Source organism: Anopheles marshallii, chromosome 2 (genome assembly GCF_943734725.1).
Source record: "Anopheles marshallii chromosome 2, idAnoMarsDA_429_01, whole genome shotgun sequence".
Taxonomy (NCBI): Eukaryota; Metazoa; Arthropoda; class Insecta; order Diptera; family Culicidae; genus Anopheles; species Anopheles marshallii.
This window is the reverse complement of record NC_071326.1, coordinates 91,317,127-91,340,538: the sequence shown is the minus strand read 5'-3', so window position 1 is coordinate 91,340,538 and position 23,412 is coordinate 91,317,127. Positions and strand designations below refer to the sequence as shown.

General features: G+C 41.2%; 1 protein-coding gene across 1 annotated transcript in view; it reads right to left on the bottom strand.

Annotated features, from left to right (window-relative positions):
• LOC128718833 (probable phospholipid-transporting ATPase IA) overlaps positions 1-16,377 on the bottom strand; it is a 35,878-nt gene extending 19,501 nt beyond the window's left edge. Inside the window, exon 1 of the mRNA XM_053812449.1 lies at positions 15,633-16,377. Within this exon, the coding sequence (XP_053668424.1) occupies positions 15,633-16,377 (745 nt within the window). The remainder of the gene's footprint in view (positions 1-15,632) is intronic.
• Between the last annotated feature and the right edge of the window lie 7,035 nt (positions 16,378-23,412).

Below are 23,412 nucleotides of genomic sequence, written 5' to 3'. Positions count from 1 at the left end.
TTCTAAATGCACACCACTGTGGTAACACTCGTACAAACGCACACACACTCACACACTAACAAACACCGTGGTGTTGCAATAACTCAATTCATAAGAATCGATATAATCACCGTAGCACAAAGGTATTGCGTACAACGATTGGCTTGATTGATTTTCCACCACAAGAGACTCGATGATAATATTGTACTTTGTAAAGGAATTCACTTCATCACACCAGGAGTTTATCTCCGATGGGCGTTCACATCTTAATCGTCACACTGCAGCCACACATATGGTAGAACGCTTTCATTTCCACGCAGAACCATACGTTTTCCCAAGGATTTCTTTTCGTACACTGCAACACCAAGAATGCAAGTGAACGCCAAACAGCACATTATGTGCTATACGCGTGCATTTTCCGAAAATCACAGATGCAAAAATTTGTTTTTCCAACCACACGCAACAGCAGTGCCTACAAGACTCCTTTCGACTTCGCTGTGGAAATGAAACGTCAAACACACACAAAGGACGCCAGATCCAAAACATCAATACCACCATGCGTTGTTGTTCTTGGAACAAAAAAGGGCAAACAATGTGACAGCTGATCTATGAGGTCAAAGGTCAGAATCTGGCAGGATGTTCAAAATGACAGTTAACAACATAATTTTGGATACAAATTTCAAAATTGATTAGAAATATCTATTTGTTTCATAAATCGAAAAAGGTCAAATTTTTAACAACTAATAGCTACACAAGTTGGAACAAAAAATGGAATTTTAACTGTGGCTTTTTTAACGCTTTATCGCCCACTATCCACTTGCTGACGACTAGTGGAAATACTGCACATGCGCAGAAAAAATCTGTAAAAACCTCGGGAGGAGGCTGTGGTCAAAGTAAATGTTGTAAACACAAAATTTAACATGGATTTTATGCACAATAAGTACCTTTAAACTACATATTTTAATATACCGAAGAACCCATTCCCTCTTTGATCTCAGAAGTAATAACGGCTTTTATGAGATGTTTCAATTAATTTCTTTAGAAGCTTCTGAAATCTTCTGATTCTGAAATCTGAATATTTCTTTGAGCACGAGTCGTATTCACTACGCATCGTACCACGTAGAATCCAGTACATTCATTCTCAAATTTGATTACATTCTGCAGACGCATTAACTGAGTTTCTTCGTTTAAAATAAACAAACTTTAGACTGCAGACGATGAAATTTGTAATCTAATGCATATCTGAAAGCTTGTGAGAAAATGCCTACAGTACTTTCACTCGTTCACTCGGCGGATAGTAGTACTTTGTTTACGTTATTTTACCACCCAAGCATCTTATCCCAATGCGTCTTATCTAAACCATAAAGGCGACCCAGGAATGTTTGCCATGAACAAGAATCTTGATCGGATACTGTACGATACCGTGCCCGATAGTTATTAAATCAATTAACCCTGACCATCCTTCGATATGCGTGTACTGGTTAGAAAACGTCCAAGATTTCCATGGTCGAGATGACCCAATGTAGGCGGTTGATGTTGTACTTTTGATCATTCAGTACATAACATAGGAAGAAAGAAGATCCTAAACAAGATGTTTGTCTCACTTATGACACGGGGTCTCGGTCGATCGGATGGTTTCGATGCGAGTTTCAAGAACGCGTGGGAAAATTGAAGGCTGTATACTGTATATGAGAATGCAGAAATATAAATAAACATTCTAGTATAAATAATCTCTAGTGTGCCCCAACTAAACAATGAATGACTAATATACAATATTGCCAGGTTATCGAAATGTTGCACTTTAAATTATAAATACAGTAACAACGGCAAATAGAAATAATAAGAGCTATTGCATATTGATGAAACTTGAACATAGGCTTGACGTTGACTTATAGTAGTGGAACTTTTCACGCAGTTTGAGGTGCTGAAGTCGCATACTACGGATTGGCATGATATGGAATGTTCAGCAGTTTTTTTAGATATATGCCATTAGAGAACCAACCGTTAGTGTGCTTGTGACGTTACCCATTAGTTCAGGCTGAAAAGTTTCAAAGAATCATATAGAGAAATCTCTAAAAACTTGTGGAGTTACTGATGACAAGAAAAAAAGCAAGACGGTCGGTGGAATTGCAGGACATAGAAGCAAGCCTCAATATTTTGAACTCATTGTTGAAGATTAATCAATCACGGGGAATTGATGGCATGGGAAGTTGTTGCCCCGTATCTTAGCCAACATCATCCTGACTATGTAGTCATTTACGCATGAATGTTTGGTCAATATAAAACATTTGACCATTGAATAATCACGAAAATAACAACAATCAGTAATAAATTCGGATAGGTTATACCCAAAATTTAACAATCTGATCAAATGAAAAACGAAGCACATGTACTTGGAATGAGCAAAATTTCGATGTGGTACGGATTATTTCCCATTTCAATAAATTTTCATTCTAAAGAACCTCCCATGTGAGGAGTTTTTACAACTAAGACAAAAACACTGGATTTGGAGTCCGATGTATATGAATTAAACGCCGAGCTTATGAATGTATATACCCCCCGCAAAAGCACCATTTTGGTAGACAAGATCCCCAGCTGTCTTTATTTATAAAAAAATGAAAAAAATCCCAAATTCCAAACCGCTAACTACAAAACCACGAAATGTTTGATGTTATGCTATGATTACGCATTCCGCAATGCTTGTCTGGTCGCTTGATAATAGTCAGAAATAGAAAGTCTTGCTGGTTTCGCAATACTTCGTTTTTTCGGTACACAATCGACCTACATCGAATGACGAATGTTGGATGGATGGAAAGGTTTTCACCGGTGTCTTTAAACCTGTACAACTCTCTTTTTTCAAGTGGGGTCATTAACCACAAACCAAACCAAACTTGAATAGAAAGCGTAATGACAGAAAGACAGCAAAATTTTGAAAGTCAAATTGTACACCGTTGTTCACGGTTCACAAATGTGATTGTTGAAGTAGACGGCGAGATTTACTCCTTAAAAAAAAAAAAGCTTCATCACTAATCGGAGAAGAGAAAAAAGAATAAAAATACGAAAACTTACTTCTTGTTGGTGAATTTCCAAAGCAGGGAAATGCGGTTACGCTAGTGTTTCTTATTCGTCTGAAGAAGCCATGGACAACCTGGCGAACCCGGCCAACTCGGTCAACCTGTTGCATAGTAACGTCAGCTGACGGCCCGGCACACACTTACACACGGAATACGATGTTGGATGATAGCAGGTAGGTTAAAGCCCTTCCAAGTTTCCTGAGCGGTTTAAGGCCACGTTGCAACAGACGGGACGGGGGACTTATCTGTCGCGTGGTATGGCAGCAGATAAACGCTGAGCAGTGCTGGCGCACCTACCCTGTTACCTACTTTTGCAGCATCATAGTGCACAAGGTCGCGTAACGATGGGTAAACGTTCGTGTACTTTCCAGCGGTCTTCGGTAGTTTAGCGTCGATTGGTCTATCATGCGTAATGCTTTGCGTTTACAGGTGAAAATACGTGCACAATGCATTGGAGTCGCGCGGTTTAACGGTTGCCGAAAGGTTGCTATTTTCCTTCGATCCCTGGACGACACTAACGCCACACAAACACTTATTTTCTACCGGCTGATAGATAGCCTCCTTCTACAGCCTCACACAGAAATGCACACGCGCACTTTAACATAAGACACACAGATACGCTCGAACACACGCACGGGTGCGTTTTTTTTTAACAAAGAAACACTAATCTTCCTCACATACGGTTCAGAAACAACACAACGGTAATTGTGCTTCGTCCGATTCCGTTACTACGGAAGCGAACTCTACGTGGAACTTAGGCAGCGTAACACATAAATTTTACATCTTTGAACAGATGTTTACTGGATGGAACGGAAAACTGTTGGCATCACTGTTTTAGAAGATTGCTCTGAAAAAACACGTTGCCATTAGAAACGCAGAACTTTGCACTACTATTGGAGCGCAGCTCCATCATGTACACGTATCCGATATCACACACGTCAACATCCAATATCCTCCAATATACAATCGGTTACAGGCTCGGTGCAAGCACTAGAGAAACAGACGCCTCTTCCATTGCGTCATTTGCTTGCGTTTCTAGCTCCAATAATGGTTTGTTTAAATTCGTTAGGCAATTAACACATTGCCATGGAATATCGACTCCAGCAACTCGAGTTACTTTGTAGCGTGAAAGCTTCACTAGCGAATGCGAAGTTTCACCCTTGCCAGTTGGCGACAAACTGATCGGAGTTTGTTACTTTGCTTTTATCAACCAGTGAGTCTCTTCTCTTCACAGAACTAACCGTTGGTTCATACGCAATGTAATCGCAAGCTAGTTGATTTAATCAAAGTGAAAACATATAACCTACGTAGCTATATGTGGTGGTTTGTTTGAAATCGCGCATTGACGCATCCACTTGTCACAGTTACTAGCGAATCTACACTAGTGTGGACCGAAAGCGGAAACACAAACGAAACTCCTAGGGGGAAACTTGCGAACTCGAGGCCTCGGAGAAGTACAGAAATTCTAGGGGACTAACGATGGATACACGGAAATGTACACCTTACTGCACTCTGAGTGATAACAGTGTCACAGAAAGGGTTTGGCTATCAGCAGGTTGGTTTTATGATAAGATAACCAGGTGCTTTAAGTACATCATTTTCGCTGATGCTACGAAGACAAGTCCTCTGGCATATGGTGAAGACATTCTAGTTTGTCTAATAATATTTCGCAATAGGTATTTTGCAAATCTTAGTAAGAAATTGAGCTGATGAATCGGATTCATCTGGTGTTTGTATCTTAACTTTGTCTGGACCGCTATTCGACCGTCATATCATCTGTCATACGATCCCGCCGTAATTAATTTTGCTCGCTGGGTGTTGACATTGGCTACAGCTTGATTCGCTCGTGCGTCTGTGTTACGCAACGTGTTGAAAAAAAACATGTGCTTTACACTTATTTAAAATTATGTTTTTTTCTGTGTCATAAAATTATCTCCAACTCATGAAATGCCTGCATTAATAGTCAGTCAAGTCAGGAAATGCCTGCACAGTCATAGTCAACAATATCTCATCCGTTAGTCATCATGATGATCGGTTGGCACATGAATAACCTCGAACTACCCGGGAATTGTTTGTCGCCCACAGTAAATAAACGTTGTGATGTAAGCTCACATTGTGTTGCATGCATATTGTAATTAGAAGTTCATGGTATTATACTATAGAGTAGTTATACGATCATAGTGTCGTCCACAGTCACAATCTATCACGAAGGGAGCAGCAATAAGCTTTGCTCAGTTGAATTGTTCGGCGTCCACACGTAACGACCATGAATAATTCCATACTTGGAAGCACTTCACAGAAGTTGCTTCATGATGATTGGTTCCTAATAAGTCTTTGTATCTTCAAACCGAAATGGATTCTTGTTTTTGTGATTTTTTAGTACCATACACCGTTCCGAATTCGATTAGACACTTTGTATTGAAACAGCTTGCAACTTGTTTCTCCATTTCAAATGCACGGAGCACGTTGTGCCCCGCATATCTAGACATTGACGTAGATCTAAGAAAAACACATCGTGGTCGTGAAAGGTCTAAATTAAGAAACGATAACTTTAACACACTAAAACCTACACAAGTAAGTAAGAAATTTTCACCCAGAGCGTGCACTGTGTAGCAACGTTTCTACTTTTCTAGTGGGTGTAGGTGTGGATTAAGTGTGAAGATTTATTTGAAGTTCTGAACGAACAATCCATATCCTGAACCAGATTAAAATATTTCACCTCTTGTGTATGAGGAAAATTATTAACAGTCCAATATAACTCTAAATATTAGACAATTTAAACCTTGAACGAACTGGGTTCAAGGTTGACCAGTAATAGAAGGTGATGATGCAGTGTGGTACAGATGTTTTGGTTGGAGCAAAACGTGTTCACCATTTGTTGAAAAAGCATAAAAAATATCTCGAGAATAGACAGGGGTATAAGCCACATGTCAAGGATTTTTTCGCTTGTCGGAATACACATGGTAAATTCTATTTTGATACAGTTTGGGTAGTGTTACTCGTTGTTTCTATCACTACTTGTAAAAAATATTCGGAATCATTAAATACCATGCTGAGGGATGTTTTGTCCGCATATTTCTTCATTTTTATAAGCATTTAGTTGGTCGAGGATAACCCTAGCTGTAATAGTTTGCAGAATTTCTAGACGACGTCAATAATGATTACAAAATAATTGGAGCTTGTGCCATCGTAACGGATCGATGAAGATAATGTTCTGTAGTGTATGGTTCTTACTCCATCGATAATGATAGGAAATTAAATTGACTCTTTCTGTGTAGTAGTTACTTGATAACATACTAATTACACGTTTGCCTACATAAAGGGGACCCATTTCCACACTACAATTGGCTGTTGACAATACGGTTGACAACATTGCTCATATGTTATTGAGTGGCAAATTTTAAACAACTATAAATTTCCATATACGGCTGCGTTGAGCTGAAATAACAATCGCACATTATGTTTTACCTATCAACGAAACGGACAATACTTTTACACGATAGCATATCAAACAAACCACCATATTCCAACGATCAGGTGACCTCCTTACTTCCGCACCCTGCTTATATTGGCCCAGTGTATAATGAATTGACCGGCGCCGTGTTTTTTTACGTAACCCACCAATCGAGACAATCAATCTCGATCGATATCGATAACTATTGAAAAATTTACAGGAAGGTGTAAACGAACTGTTCGGCCCCTGGAATGCCCGGATGCACCACAAGTTGTAACAATACGGTGTGAACTATGCAGATGCAAAGGTGCATCCACCCGGTTGTGGAGTGTGCTTTGCAAAACAGTCCATGTTCCCTAGCGTATGAGAATACACATCGTGCTTAGTTGTGGGTGAAGATTAGACACCCAACGGTACGTTCGAGTAGTTCCAAGCTGGCATCGAGAATGTGGATATTTTTCTTGCTTAGTCAAGCGATTCGAGGTTAAGCTCTTTGCCTTTATACGGCGTCTTTTTCAAACATCACCAACACCTAACCATGCAGATACTGAATTGATGATACCAACACCATCGAACGTACAGGGCTTTTCAAAAAACGCATTAATGCAAACACCTCTGAGCATGTAACATAAATATCGCGTCAAAATAATGGTTCAGCTATGTGCAGTATTTTGACCGATTCTTTGGTTTGGTTTGGTCTCCTTTTGGTTTACAATGGCAAACAATTGCATTTATAATTGATCCACTTGCATTTTGTTTTTATTTTTCACCATGTTCAGTCTATACCTTAAAACAAATTTAACGTCAAGACCCAAGTTATGTGAATGTCGTAAATCCCTTGTGGTATGCACCAAACTAACCTGGCGGTCTACAGTCATTGAACATTGAGCAAGAACGGTCAAATCGTATGTTAAATGTGTTCCATAAACAAACACTCTCCGTACTTAGACAGCTTTTGCTCAATGTTCAATGAATGTAAACCACCGGGTAAGACGAAGTTGGAAGACTTTGAAAGACGAGGAATTGAACGATCGAGGAAAACAGTGCTAAAACCCCTGCCTTGTTTAACGCCTGCAATCATCAGCGTTGCTGAATCGGGGCTTTAGTTGGATCGTGAGAAGCGATCGACTCGCAACAAACGCGGTATTTTTGTGTGTATTATTTTGGTTGATCGCACTGAAACAACACACGCACAGAACGTACAACACGACAACACAGTGAACGATCGTACACAACCGGTAGGATTGATTTTTTTACGCCCGACTCGCGACCGCGACGCACGCCGTCTTCCGCCATCAGAACCAAAGTCGCTTCTGAACGTACACGCACGCATGCCGCTGATCGGTGCTGCCGACGCATGTCGCCGAACAGTGGGCAAATGAGAGTGGTAAGAAAATCTACATTCGCCTACTTTTTTTTTACATTTTCTTTACCTTTTTAAAAAAAAAGAATAAAAAATAATTTGATAATAATCTCAACGTAAGGGAATAAACTTGTGTGTTCTACAGTGAATAAAGAAATATCACTTGTATGATGTTGTTTTTAAGTGCGCTTCCCGTTGTGCAGGGTACAGGAGGGCAGAATCGCACCCTGCAGCTTTTTAATGAAATTTGACGTTTATAACAACAGCTCTGATTTTGCTGTGCAGCAATATTAAAAAGTTTAATTTTACCGCATCGCCGCACGCATCGTTATCACCTCAATGGAATTTGTATTTGTTGATGCTTGTGAAAAATGGTTGGTATTTGTGATAAATGGGATTATCAGTGTAATGTTAAGTACGGTCCTTAGTACTAAAAAACTATTGTTTTTTGTTCGCACCAAATGAGAAAATATCACGTCGTTCTTATTTGGTTTGTTGTTTGTTGTCATTATTCTTACGAAGAAATTTACGTTATTATTGGGTTTAAATTAAATTTTTTTTGGGGTTTTTTTTGCATAAATCATTTTGAGATATATCAGATACTTTTCTGTAATTATGACATAATCAACCTTATAACTGTAGTGATTTATGTTATTTTTTTCAATGCATTGTCAAACAATTTCCTATAGTTACACTGAAAATCACTTCTTCCCAAAGAGTTTCAAGTTGAGTTTGAACGTTGACTAAGCTCTAACTCAAAAAACCTTCACGTCAACATGAACTATCTTCATCGCTCCGGCTGTGTATATAACCCCGGAGATCCGCGGTATTGCAAGTTAAACGGTATCCTTGCATTGTACGGACGCGTAACCAACGAGCCAGAGAACAGGCAACATCGTTTTGCAACCGCCGTTTGACGTAGATTTATGTGGGAAGCTTCCCAACTGAACTGGTGAGCTTAACTCAATTTTGTCATGATTTGCATATGCATCGTCGCGCACGAGTACGATGATAGCAGTGCCGGAGGTCTGGTGTGATGTTTTATTTAGATCTGGAGCATTTCAATATGCGAAGCTTAATGCACTTTCGTACTGATGTTGTTGCTTTTCCGTGTGGATAAAAGTAATGCTTGGTGTGGTTAATGTTTATCAATTATTTGATCTTTCATTTGTCGCTCTCACGTCTCTCAATCTAATTCAGGTTGCTTACCTTTGTTAACTGGGTTGGATAAAATATGCAAAGTACAATATTGTAGCATTTTACTTCTCTCGTATATCAAGTTGTTAACAATGATTGTGTTTAACTTCACTGACTTCATGTTGTTCTGGCGTAGAATTTAAAGTCTCTTCAAACCTTAAATGTGCATGAACGGTTCTAAATTGTTGAAAAGCTGCTTTACAACACAAATCAGAGCTTAAGCATTGAAAATGTAAAATGTAACAGAATTTGACCTAAGCTTTTGTGCATCACAATACTAACCGTATATTACATTTCGATGTATAAAGTGTAACTACTACCCAAACTCCCTTAATCAATTTGTCATTTAATATGGTCAGATATTCAATTAACTCCAGAGGTAGCTATTGCGCTGCAAAGTGGCTTCGGGAAAGATGTTTCACAATGCGACGATGACGCTTTTTATTATGCCACAATAATCGGAAATGGAAAACGATACGTGAGTCATCGATAGACCACAAATGACGTCATCGCAACGTCATTTGTGATGAGTTTGCAGGAATCTGGGAAATGCATTTCATGTTGCACATAGCACAAAGCATAACTTTACTGGTGGTATTTAACGATAGTGCGGGACTTATTACGAACGGTATAACTTATCGTATTAATGTTTTATACTAAATGCAGAAATGCTTCCACATCATTGCTTTTAGAATATTCAGAAACTTATGAAAACCATCGTAAAGGTTTCGTTTTGTGTCTGGTTGTCCTCTAAACTAGCAAGAAAGAACTTTATGCAGTTCAATACAAAGCCTTTACTGTTATAAGAGTTATACAAACACATGTCTGATGTATTTTTCTTGAGGTACAGTACCTTATCGAAGCGTTTTTACAGAAGAAAATAAATTCTCTGTATAACAAGGTTTGAGCCGCAATTAACATAATCAAACAGTAATGAATTAATGAAGTTTATTTTCCTCGAAGGCGTCATGCGATACAAAACCATTTTGTTGTCGCTTGAAAGTGTAAACATAGAACACATATTTCACAGGGCGTTTTATCACTAGTCAAATATAGTTCCGGTCTGTAAATCCCCTCATGTGAATGATGACTAATTATGCTAAGTTAGAACCGTGCTAAAATAACAGACCCTCATTCTACTTGATGTTGGTAGAGAAATATAAACATGTCGGTTAGACGAACAAACAACAACCGATCCGGTGTGCGAATGTCTGAAAGTTGCTCAAAAATTCCCCAAGAAAATATGTACACCTACCTCAAATGTGTTTTCCTTTTCCTTCCATCACATTATTGTCGGTAAACTCACGCACATCTTGCAAAAGGAAAAAAACAAACAAAAATACTGTGAAGCATGACGTTCGTCGATCGACAAGCCGAATAAAATTGCGCCCAAAATCGGCAACCTGCCACAGTATCGAGCAAGATCTCCTATTAGAGGGTGTACCTGAGTGCAGAAATAGTAACTCTCTGTCACATCATTCGTTGAGTGAAGATGCGTTTCCTGGCTTGTTTAAGTCTGTTTGTGTTGGCACTGGTGTTGAGTGTAAATGCAGAACCACCGTGTAGATGCCCCAGGATATATCGACCCGTGTGCGGAACTGATCTCAAGACTTACGCGAGCCAGTGTGTGCTGGACTGTCGCATTGACTCACCGTATGGCCGGAAGATTGATCTGAAGTTTTTGCGTGACGGACAATGCAAGCAGCAGGATCAGGTGGAGGAAAGCAAATAATGCCTTATCGTTCCTTGTAGATGGTGGAAGCGAACCGCTACTTGCGAAAATTTTGCCAACAGTGTATTTATAAGGTGTTGTAATGCCATCGTCACTTGAGTATCTTTCAATCCAAGGCAAAGAATAAAGAGATCCAGCAACAAGTGTAAGCTACCTTAAAATGATTGTCTTGATTGAGCTGTGTATCGTATCGAAAGAAGCAATCTACAGCTGAACAAACATGGGAAAAATAGGCTTGTGCATGTATTCAATATGTTCCCATTGAATATAGAATTTTCCCTCGGTACGATCACTATCACAAAGTGTTGAAGCAGGGAGAGCGTGCATAACTTACGTCAAATTTCTTCATAAGAATTCATTAGCTATTGCCCCGAAACACCATACAGTGGGGAGCTATAAATTACAGTACATCATCAAAATATTCCACTTTCCAACCCATAGGCTGGAGTCCTATGGGGGAAACAAAGGTGGGATATTTATGTTAGATACGAAAAGATGGATGTATTTGACCTATTTCGCAAACAGTGAGAAAGTTCAGTGGAAATCCAAGGATTCTTATAGCAATCTACTTCCTGGTTTGTGGTACTTGTGAGTGTTTTTTCTTTGTTTTTTTTTTTGTTTGGAGAATTGCGTCATGATAACATGTGTTTATCACCCATTAGAACCACAAACTCTTCATCATGCAGATTGTCTGCTTTAGAGAGAGAGAGAGAGAGAGAGAGAGAGAGATTTATTTATTTAATGCTAACAACACTTGCAGTTCGCCTGACAAAATGACTGCCTGTTTGCTGAATCGTTTATTGCATTTCCGCCATAGCCACCAATCAGCCCTCATAAACCACGTCATGGCAGATCTTTAGGATGAACTTTTATAGAGTTTGCAGTTTTATTATGGCGATGATGTTCGCGGAAAGTGTGGTTAGTCTGCGTTCGGCTTTAAATATACCATCATTCACCACTATATCACAAACAGTTCATATACAGGACCTTGTATAATTCTCACCGTACTAAACTTATGGCTAAAACGATGGGAGACATTTTTCTTCTCACATCTTATAAATTCGTTCTATGCTGGGTGTTGACAACACCGTCACACAGTATAGATTACGGTGTTAAACATGATAGCCTCAAGTTCATTCTGTCATACAAGTTGTATTACAGCAAGAACTTTGCAGTTCGCCTAAATGTTGGCAATAGGTGTTACAAGCTGTTGATGGACTACTCATGGAATGACATTTTAAGTTATTCCTCCTTTTTCGTAGTCGTTCGAGTGTCCTTACTGGTAGTAACTTAGGTGTCCTCCAAGAAAAAAATGGCTTGGTCTTCGATGAGTTAACAATGTGTCCTTTCAGAGTTCAAATCTAACGCTAATCAATTTGTATCCTTCCGTTTAGGCGCTCAAAATAACTCCCAAAATGAACGGATTGGTATCCCAGGGAATATATTTATTATATTAAACGGTTTTCAGAAGACATTATTACGTGGAACGATGCATATATCATACTATAATAGAAAGGGGATCAATTCCGAAAGCGTAGTAAGACTCGCAGTATTCTGGCCGTAGAGGCAATAAATGAAAAACGATCTGGCAATATAATTCAAATAGCACACGCAAGCAAATCACACGTTTGTTTATGTTCCTTGTTGCCGAGCATCGACAACGGTTTTGTGTAGCGTAATAAATTGATCCATCGGGTGTATGTCTCCATTTTCCCGTTTCGACCAGCGTACACAAACCAGACTCGCTTTTCCGCAGACTGTCCCGGATGGGGTACATGATGGGGCATCAATTTCCTGCTATTTGGTGAAATTTTTACCCCTCATTACCACCGCTATCACTGCTCCCAGGAGACATATGGCAGCAAGGGCGAACACTTCATCAACCGCAGACAGGATGAACATGATCGAGTGCGCTTTGTTCCGGAAATTGGAACCAGGTATGTCCATTCGTAGCACGGGACTTTGAGAGTTAGTTTTGTACCGTACCGGTGCGGTGTCGTTGGACAATCGTTCTTCTGCCCCCACTGAAGTCACTGAGCGTCCAACGAACAGGTGAACGATGATTTAGTGTGAAATGTCATAATTTGCCATTTTCCCACGTGTCATGTTTTCCTGCAACGGTGGTGTGCTTCTAGAGGGATGGTTTCGATGGTTGAAATGTCACAAAAAGGGTCCTGTTTGGTTTTCCCCGTTTTTGGTTCACCTTTCGCACGACAAACGTGTGGAAAGTTGTCCTGTCAGAGAGCATTTGAGCTGTTCCGCTGAGGTGCGCTGCAATGCTTGGGCGAAAAAGGAGCTGCTGTTGGAAGCAAACGTTATCACACCTGCTGTGCGATGTTCCATGGCATGACATTTGAGCATAAATTAAATATTTTTCTTACTTCCGTTAGCGTGTCATGCCTCGCACTAGGACGGCAAAAAATCAGTCGGGGTAAAGGGATTTGTCTTGATTAATTTTTGCACTAGAATGTGAGTGTAACGTGCGGTGTGAAACTACGAACCAACTTAAAGTAAAATGATGACGCTGTAAATTGGAGTAATGAGGGAAGAAGATTAAATATCTCGAAGACAGCTAAAAATTACTGTTGTTTTTGATAATCTATCGAAAATGAAAGTTAATTATCCACGGCGAAAAAGAGGACATGCGACCTGCAAGACATGTTTATCGGTATCATAGAGTTAATGAAACTAGAAAACCATAATTTTATATTTGAATACGAAATGTTACGCAGAATACGAAGAGAATTCAGTGTGTTTTCAGAAGCACTGTTGATTTAATGATGGAGTAGCTATTATTAGGATGATAAAAATCAGTTCCGGCCGCCACTTAGCGAGAGGAATGTTATTTCATCATATCTATTAAAACGCTTTCTTGCAAATAAATGCAATGAACTGAATTCCAAACGCCAACACTAACGGCCTTTAAATATTATCGTTCAGTTTCCGCAATGAAGCTGCCATGCAGCCCCGTTACTCGCGCTCGCTGCACTTGCAAAACCTTTGGCCCCTGGTGATATTTAGCAGAAGCGCAGAACGGAACGGAATTTAATAAATATCGATCACACCCCGACACTGAGCGCCCGATGTCTACTCAATGTCGAGATTTGCTGCATTGCTCTCGCACACCAAAAAACTGAAGCACAACCCAGTACTAGAGCACCCAGTTGCAGTGGAAACATGTTGGACGTGTTTTCTGGGATCTAATGTGAGGGCGGGCCCGTGGCCTGGCGTGAAAAACGGGTTGCTGTAGGCCGTAAAAGTATTGGGGTTTTCTAGTGCATACTTTTGTACCACCACTGGAAGAGTTTCCCGTGGAGGTTTGTCTATGTTTTCCTTTTTTTCGGATAAAGTGCTTCGTAAAACATTTCCCAACGTACAGGAACTATGTTGGCATTTGCACTTTTTTCCATGGGTATGTGTTCGTTCCGCGTTTCGTTATGTTTTTTTGTTCTTTTGTTCATGCATTTCATCATGAAATGTGTACTCAACGATAATCTGGTGCATCTAGTCTATCCTGCAGTTCTGTGTTATTGTTTGTGGGAGCTATTTGCTAATGTTGTCCGCATGCACTCGCTCAGTGCAAATCGGGTGTAAATACCATAGCACTACAAATTCTTTCGTTATCGTCTCAGGAAAAGCTAATGAAAAACTCAATTACGAAAGGTTTTATTGTCTGAGGTAGAAATTATTGTAAAGTTCAACAAATAAACAGGTCAGCACAGGGTATCAAATGTCATGACTGCTTACAGCTGCAACTGACACACCGAGCGAGCTACTGAAAACAATGATTAATAAAGCTGAAAGTGTGAAAAATAATCTTCCACCATGGAGAGGATAGGGCACACAAACAAGATCCTTAACCGACCATGATGAGGGATAGCAGGCACTTCATAGTACTTCTATTCGAGTTCTTACTATTCTTTGCTGCTGTTTTTGCACTCTTATTGCAAGGTTCTTCTCGCCAACAGGCAATTTCTTATCAGACGCAACAGACCAAAGATAGTCCAGAGACCGTCGACTTTAACTGGGAATAACGGCGAACGGGGGTTTACATATATGGCAAAAGGGTTACACCCACCGTCCATACAGCGGCATTTGTCGTTCTGGCACACACGAGTTCATTAATGCGGCAAAACGGGGCGAACAAGTGTGTCACACTGATAGGGTTGTGTGCGATTGGTTAAGAAGTTCATTTCGCTTGAGATTGGGCATCACTATGCACTAGAAATTTATTTTTCTTCGTAAAGAATGAGTGTTTTTTCACGTGTGAAAAGGCATTTAGGAAGATAGCTTTAGGAAGTTAAGTTAAATAATGTAATATACGTTACTTTAATAATATATTCTTTCTGAACATATTTACACAATAAGTACACAAATTTTGATTTATTAGAAAAGTTCTGACCTTTAACAAACCAATCGTACTCTGGCTTCGGCCAAATAGCTTTAAGTTGGCTTCAGTGCAATATCTAATTTAAATAACGCTTGGTTGAATAACTAAATTATCATAAAAGTGTCATAGAAGTTTAGAATTAGTAGAATCATACATTGATTTTCTTTGTAAAACATGATTTAATAATTAAATTAGTTAAATCATTAATTGCCCATTGTACAACAGAACATGTGCAAAGAAAAGCCTAAAAGTATGCAATCACCACCCCAAATTATACATTGCATAACTCATTCCATTCGGTAGAATTGAAAATTTATTATTTCTGCTGTTTTAATTGGGAAGTCATAATAATATGAATGTTCTAGTAAATACAATTTCACATCACCATCTACATCATACTTGCGTTAGCGAATGCTTAATATCCTCCCACATACTACACTTACCTGCATACTCTTTGCATTTGCGGCGCAGAAACGAGGATTTGAGACATCGGGGCCGATCCCGCACTGGTGGTCCATTCAGTTCGATGTGAGCCTGGGAGCTACGTTTGCGCGAGCTGCTGCTGACGGACGCATGCGACTTCATCGAGTTCTGTTGCGACAGCTCCGATGAACGACGGGAGCGCGATTTCGCGCTGGCACTGTTGGCATGGGAGGCACTGACACTGGTAGCCACCGGGGGCTGACTGAGGCTCGTGCTAATACTGCTACAGTTTACAGCCGACCCGTTCGTGGCCGCTGGCAGTAAGCCACCCCCCGATGCTGGGGTGGCACTGGTGGCACTACCGTTACTGGCACTGTTGGACAGGAACAGCGAGCTGCGTCGCCGGTTGCCGGACGGTGCGGTTGCGCTTTCCGCACCAAAGATCGTGTAGATCGATCCATCCGCCTGGCCGGACGTGACGCTTGGCAGCGGGGAGGTGATGGGCGTTATGTCACCCGGATCCAGCAGGCTACTGAAGCGCAACTGTGGCCCGGAACCGGAAGCGCTCCGTATCGAGGACGGTCGGGCGAGCGGTGCCGGCAGTTCCACCACCACCGGTGCCCCACACGATGGGTCGGTGGCGGGCGACAGGGTGCCATCCGTCAGGGGGGTGGTTGGAGTTTCCGGTTGCGCGAAGATGCGCGCCGGTGGCGGTGTGTTCGGTAGGATCGCAATCGGCGACAGGCTGTTCGGGCTTTTTCGCATCTTTTACACTGCACACTTTTGCATACCACTGTTCGTCGTTCTTCCGCTTCCGTTTGCTGACGTATTTGCTGCAACCCGTACCGATTCCACATCCGGCCCGGTGATTGTTCAGTGGGTTAATTCGACTGCGCTAAGAGATTGTGAGCCGTAACGCAGGCCAGCACGCACCCGGAAGCTACCTGGTCGGTATGGGTCGCGTTCGCATAGGCGGATTCGGTTTGGGGAAGCGCTTGAGAGGCGACACATTCTGTTGGATCACTTGGGGAAAGTTTGTTGAACACGGTTTCCATGTATGTTAGTTGGTATCCTAAGGGCAGTGGAGTTGATACTGGTTTGAAATGCACTTTGACAGTTTGGTCACTCATTCATTTGTAGTTTTATTGTTTTCTTTGTCGTTAATCTGAAATATTTGCAGAATTCTCACTATTTGTATGTGTTGTTTTTAACTTTACTAGTTCCTCGATTTACTGCGGAAGCCTTCAAACAAGGAGAAAAGTCATTTGTGCAAAATCATAAAATTAATGATGTGTCAAACACTTCAATGTGCTATGTTTCTTGGTATTTAAAACTCCACATAACTATGAAATCAATGTACAAGTTGTGCTGGAAGTATAACAAGTAAAACACAACACACTTGACAGGTCATCGATAATTAGATCGAATTTATGTCCTGCTGCGGAGGTATTAACAGGCCTAATAATTTCCTGTACACACTCACACAGTCAAGAAAACCCCAAAACAAGGAAAACACAACCAATCGCACCAATAAATATCTCCTGCCTGGTCACTGCTCCTTTTCCCACCATTCTACCGGATCTGGCACAGGCGTTGGTCAAAAATAAAAAGCAATAAAATCGCGTAACACTTCGCTCGGCCGGAAGCCAAAAGCTCACCGGTCGGGGTATTTTATGGTGAGTTAAAGCAAAACAGAAGTAGTCCGTTGTACGGCGTGTGTTCTTTGTGTACACGGCCAAGTGATTTGCTACAGAAACGCAAACCAAAAGCCAAAAAAAGGGTAACAAAACTGGATGAAATGCGTGAAACTTTTGAGACAAATAAAAAAAAAGCAGTAATAACGAAGTGTGACTAAGAATCGTTAAATTTTCCACCATCCGCACACATTAACGCGACACCGTGTGGACCATTTACCCATGGCGGTGAAGTGATGTTTGAATGTGTTGTGGTTGTGCGTTTTTACCGTGCATAATGGAAAGCGAACATATTTTTGGAGAAAGCAGCAGCATGAAAAATACAAATTAATAGTATGGCAAAACGCAAATGAGCTTTAATGTTCACGAAAAAGGTGATTAGGTTTCTCATTCGAACCAAATATCAGATTCCCAGTAAATTTTTGTAACATTGCACTGTAATCCTGACACTAGAGAAGGACATGCTTTTCCAAAGCGCTAGACATCTATACATTTCTTCTATGAATTAGTCCAATTGTTGCCATCTGTACAAACAAGGTAATATGTCACAGATGCAGATCCATTAGGATCTACCGTTCTGATGCAAAGAACCCTGACTGGGCATTTTGGGGTACGAGGTGGCACTTATCATCCTCTTGAAAGTGCCCCGGTTGGTACGACACTCTGTGGTACGACATTTCTGGATAGCACAGTCGAAAAACTGCGAGAAACGAGAGGCTATTACGCACTTTTAATGCATGAACTTAAATACTTACAACTTGGAACATGGTTCAATTGGCATTAAATATTCAATAAAGAGTAAAGTTTACATAAAAGACATTTTTTCTCTTTTTTTCCTAAACCGTCCTGAAGATCTGGTTTAGTATAAAAGTAAACCTAGCTAACCCCGTGCTAACCGCGGGGAGCCCAGTTCATTATAAACTTATTTACTCCCTTCGGCGGTTGGATTATGTTTCCGGGATGGGTTATGTTTATGCTAAATAAATAACGTCGAAGACCAAAATCATTGTTTGGTGTTTGTGTGAACGTTCATTTTCTTTACCTTTTTTTCCTTTAAAAGTACACCGGAGACACAGCTGAAGAAACGAAAATTCTTAGCTTACGATCAATATCGGTAGGATGGGATGGGTTTGCGATGGGGTAAACGTGCAATGTAACATGCCAGTGGCAGTGGATAATAAACTGGCCTGTATTATATACACCGTTGGTTTGAAACAATTTATGTACACGCACAACCACAAATGAAGGCAGTAAAATCGACCCCGATGTTTGATGAAGCTGACAATCGACGTTTAAACTTATCAATCGATCGAAGGAGACATTGCACACCGTTTGATTGCTTTTAAAAATTGGAAGAATTTTTCTTTTCGCTGGGAAAACACTCAACATCTTCTGCCCCACCTGTATGCACTAGAGAAAAAATGTGTGTTTTTTTGACCTCATTTAACAGCCAATGGTTCGTTCGGTTCGCCGTCAATCATTCCGAACATTGACACACTTCACGAGCTGCAGTTGCGGGCCGGCATAGCGACCGGTTGCAAGTCAACAGATTCATCTCTAGCTGCACTCTCAAACACCCATCGCCCGTTCACGGTCATGCTTGTGGAAATTTTACGATGGAATGTTGGCGTATTTACTATTGCGCTGCCAGCACGTGCCAAATGGTTTACAATTCACCGTAAAAATATTTCCGACCACCCCACGGTAGGGTGTTTTGCTTTTAGCGCGCCAAAAGAAAAGTAACCTGATGATGATGATGGTGGTGATGCTGATGCTGCCCGGTTGGAATAAGCGAAACGATCGGCATAGTAACGGTTCAATATGAATTCCGCCGACTCGGATCCGTCGATGAAAGTGGGTGTGTTACGGTGGTACGGTTTGATAGGCGTGTGAAGGAGGACAATACGAAAATAGCTTCACCCGATCCTTATGGACGGGCATGCACGATGCACAGGTTCAGAAGGTGCATAAAACGTGTGCAAACCAAAGAAAAATGACGGTAGAGCAGGGCCTTGTTTATACCCTTTGACCGCAACGGAGATCCGTGGGTAGCTCTGATGCAATGAATGTATCAGTTTTTGCATTGAAAACGTGTGAAATGAAACGATTTAAAGCGATTTCGGCCCTTGTTCCCCAAAACGTTTATTCGTGTTACAGATGAAGTTCAAAGATACTCTAGAAACTAAAACCTTTAACATTAAGCAAATAACCTAAATAAAATAAGGATAACATTAGCAATGAAAGTAAAAGGGAATGCTCTTAAAGATTCGATATTAAATTATGCTTCAGTAATATGAAACAAAGAAAGTGGACGACTTTAAGACATCGGAGTAGTGGGGAACATCTTAAAGCTATCAACATGTTCTCTTATATTTCTAATCACGTTACACACCTTTAACCACTTCACAGCACGTAAAAACATTTCAGCATAACCATAGAAACACAGATCGTAACACACGTGGCCGCACGCATGGACATTATTTTTCATTCGCATCCAATAAGCCTCACCCTACGGAACACCCATTACGACTGGGCGGCCGAAGAGAGGCCACGAGGTGTTTATAAATGGCTCTCAATATCCTTCCATTCCTGGGGAGTGTTAATGCTGTTAACTGATCAGTGGCGTTTTCCTTTGCACGGGTGGGCACTTTTGGTGGCGTATTATTCGGTTTGTTTGGTGGTTTGTTTTGTTTACTCCGCGTCAGCTTTACAGGAAAGGAAACCTCTTCTCACATCTTGTTGCATTTATTTGCGTGCCTTTTATTCACCACAAAACCACAACACACACACAGGGTTCGATGAAGATTGAAGTTTGTCACTCAATTTTTGCTTGGGTTCTTAGAATTATGACGTTATGAATTTCCCGGTTTTCCCGGGTGCCTCTTATTTTTGCGAGGCGCTATTCGGAGAGAGCGCGATTGTTCGATTGTCACGGGCCGAGCTTCCTGCGGCAACTGATCTTGCGGTTCCGTCCCTGCATTTGTAAAAGCGATGCCGAAAACCGAACTCCCGCCAGGTATGTGTGCGAGTGTGCGCCCGTTCGTTCGAGTTTGTTTGCACTCGGTATCCGAACCGCTATCCGGCGAATCGACCTCCACACGGCACCGTTTGGCGTTGGACGGCTTTCGTCCTGTTCGTCCTTGCGTTGCTGCGGTGTGGCTGGTTTCGATCTTGCAAGCAGCGGGACTAACCGCCCTCAATTTGACACAGAAAAGTCGCCGGGAAAACGTCGGACGCTGCTCGGTGCCTCTCGGTTGCTTCGGCATCATGTCACTGCACTGTTTTGCGCTCGTTTTATTCCATTCGCATACGAGCGAAGGGAAATAAAATAAAAGACCAAACCCGTCCCGGTCACATAAGCTGGTCCACGTGGTTTGGTTGAAATCGGGGCCCTGTCGAAGGACGCCGTAAACCTTTCTGGGACGCCGTAAACCAGTGGAAGGGGCTGTGAGTGTGCGTGTGGTTGGGAAGGACTTATTTTTGTTTATATCGTCGTTGCGGGAAAGCATTTTCCACGTTGCGGGCTCCGGTCCGCTTTCCGTGGTTAAATTTTTTAAAGCTGCCTCAAACCGTGAATTTCATTCGCTTTTGGCATAGGATGTAGCTGTGAGCATTGGCCCATTTGTTCACTTTTTCAACGAGCTTTTCGCACCAAACATGCTCACCCGAAAAAGGAAAACAGTTGAAAGTTTATACTGTTTGCTTTACATTTTTGTGGCGGAGAGATATGGGATGTAAACTAAAAACAAATTAAGGAAAACAGTGTATCCAACAGTAGAACTCGAGAGAGAAACATTGGAGTGTAATTATGTTGTAGGGTTGAAACAAATGTTAAGTTTGCACGAAGTTTCTTTCGGTTGTAGTTACTTAAAGTGTAAAACAGTGGAGCGTCGATTATCCGGGAGCCATTTTATCGAGTGTCCGATTATCCGTGCTACTCAGAAATGACAGTAAAGGAACAAAATGTTCAATAGCATACAATATGTTCTAATTCTAATAAAATCAACAGTTTTTTTTAACAGTAAACCATAAAGTAAAATTGAATTATGTACTTCATAAAACCACTAAGCCCTACTCATAAAACGTTATACGCTACTATTAATCACAAAATGAAGATCTCCATATTATCTGTGGTTTCCGATTATCCGGCAATTGTCGAGTCCCGAAGAGCATGGATAATGGGCATTGTATTATTTTTATTTCAAATGAATTTAACTTTAACCGTTCGGAGGAGGGAAGGCTCCAACCTAATGAGAAATGTACTTTAGTTAAAGATTTCAATGGATTTAATTTAAATAGAGTAAAAGAAAATGTAACACTTTGATTGATGGAAAATGCGTAGCCAATAGGCATAGAGATTTATTGGAAGTAAGAAAAACATAAACAAACGTCAGAACTTATATAAATTAAAGTCATTCTTCGTTGACATCGTTTGAGCACCACTTTTTACTAGTGCGGTGTACCCATTTGGTGATGGGGAACACCACATGGACATCGGCACAGGCTCTGTTAGCCACAAAATGGCACTCATTGGGTACACATCCAATTTTGGGAACGGCAAACAAAAACAAAAACTGGTAGCGTGTTCTCGAGTCAAGACTATCGGGTGCCTTCATTGAGCAGCTTTAACTTGAATGAAGTTGATTATCATAACGTCGTTACGTGGTGGTGCCTTCTCGAAGGGGCCACCGTGTAAGTGGAGCTGTACGATAATTGGGAACGTTCCTTGAACTCCCTTCGAGCAAAATTGTGTCTGTGTGTGAGGAATTGTTTGTGGATTGGTGGGTATATTTACCCCTTGGAGCTGGATGGTGTTTGAAGCCATTCAGCTGTTATTAGATGCCTCTACCTTGAGGCATTTCTCCGTTTCTCTCTTCGTGTACTTCGTCCCAGAAAAAAAGCCCTTGTGGCCAGTAAAAGTCCGATTTTGAAAGTTTTCTTTAATGTCAGCAGCGCGTGGAGTTGCCAGGGAGAAGAGCAACGAAACGCACAAAACATATACACCCGCCGGCCTACGCCTGAGTGGACAGACTGTACTTCTGCTTGCTCCGAGGTGGGTCCACCGACGATCCAACCAACGACGCCACGAGGACGAAAGCATTTTATGACGCCAGCCTTTACGACTGCCGGCGATTGCACTTTACCCGGCCGCATCTTGCGATTCTATCACGGCGTAGCACATGCTCAGCCACACCAGATCATTGCCGGAAATGATGAATAATAGACAATTTTATTTTGCCTCGTAGCTCGTACGGCGAAATGGAGCAGAATGGCACGATGGGCGTATATGCTTTGTACCTCCCACAGTTCTAGCTGGTCGACGCGCACCATGCGCCTCCATCGAAGGCTGAGGATGATTTGATGAGTAAATATTTATACCATTAGGTGGTGATGAAAGTTGAAATAGAAAATTAATTAAAAAACGACCCGCAGTACAAGTGTAAATGGGGCGTTTTGGAAATGGGAAAACCATTTCCGGGATGGGGCAAGCATAGCCAGATTGGTTATAATGTCTCATTATTATTTTAATATATTTTACAATTTTATAAGAAATGGTAATGTTTGCTTTGCATACAGCATGTCCATAAAGATAATACAAACCAAATGATGTTAGATAAATCTTGTGTAAACGGTTGGGGGGATTAAAGAGAAACATCCCGTTGAAAGAATGTTCACCCCTAAAACGGTCTCAATAAACATTCAACCATCGCACAGCATCGTCGAGACAGCTGGTGGCGCTTTGGGTCTAGGATTTAAAGCTCCTTTTCGTTTCGGTTTTCGATATCATTCCGCAACCCCACATTTGGAGAACATTCATCCAACTATAAATTATTTATGTACACGATTGTCAGCAGAAAATATATGCTTAAAATGCTGATTCGATATGTTTATTCTATCTCCCTTATCCGTTGAATGTTAGATTCACTTTAAACCCGCTTTAAGGAGAGCAGGGCGATGCGAATCGGGCGAGAGACTAAGTTGATCCTTGCCCTTTTTGGTGCGGGTCAACACACACTGGTGAGCTTTTATGTGCTGAGCTAGTGCTCGCCCCGACGTGCTCACCATTTTTCGAAGGCTGTTTAATGCACTCCTGCAGCGAGATAAG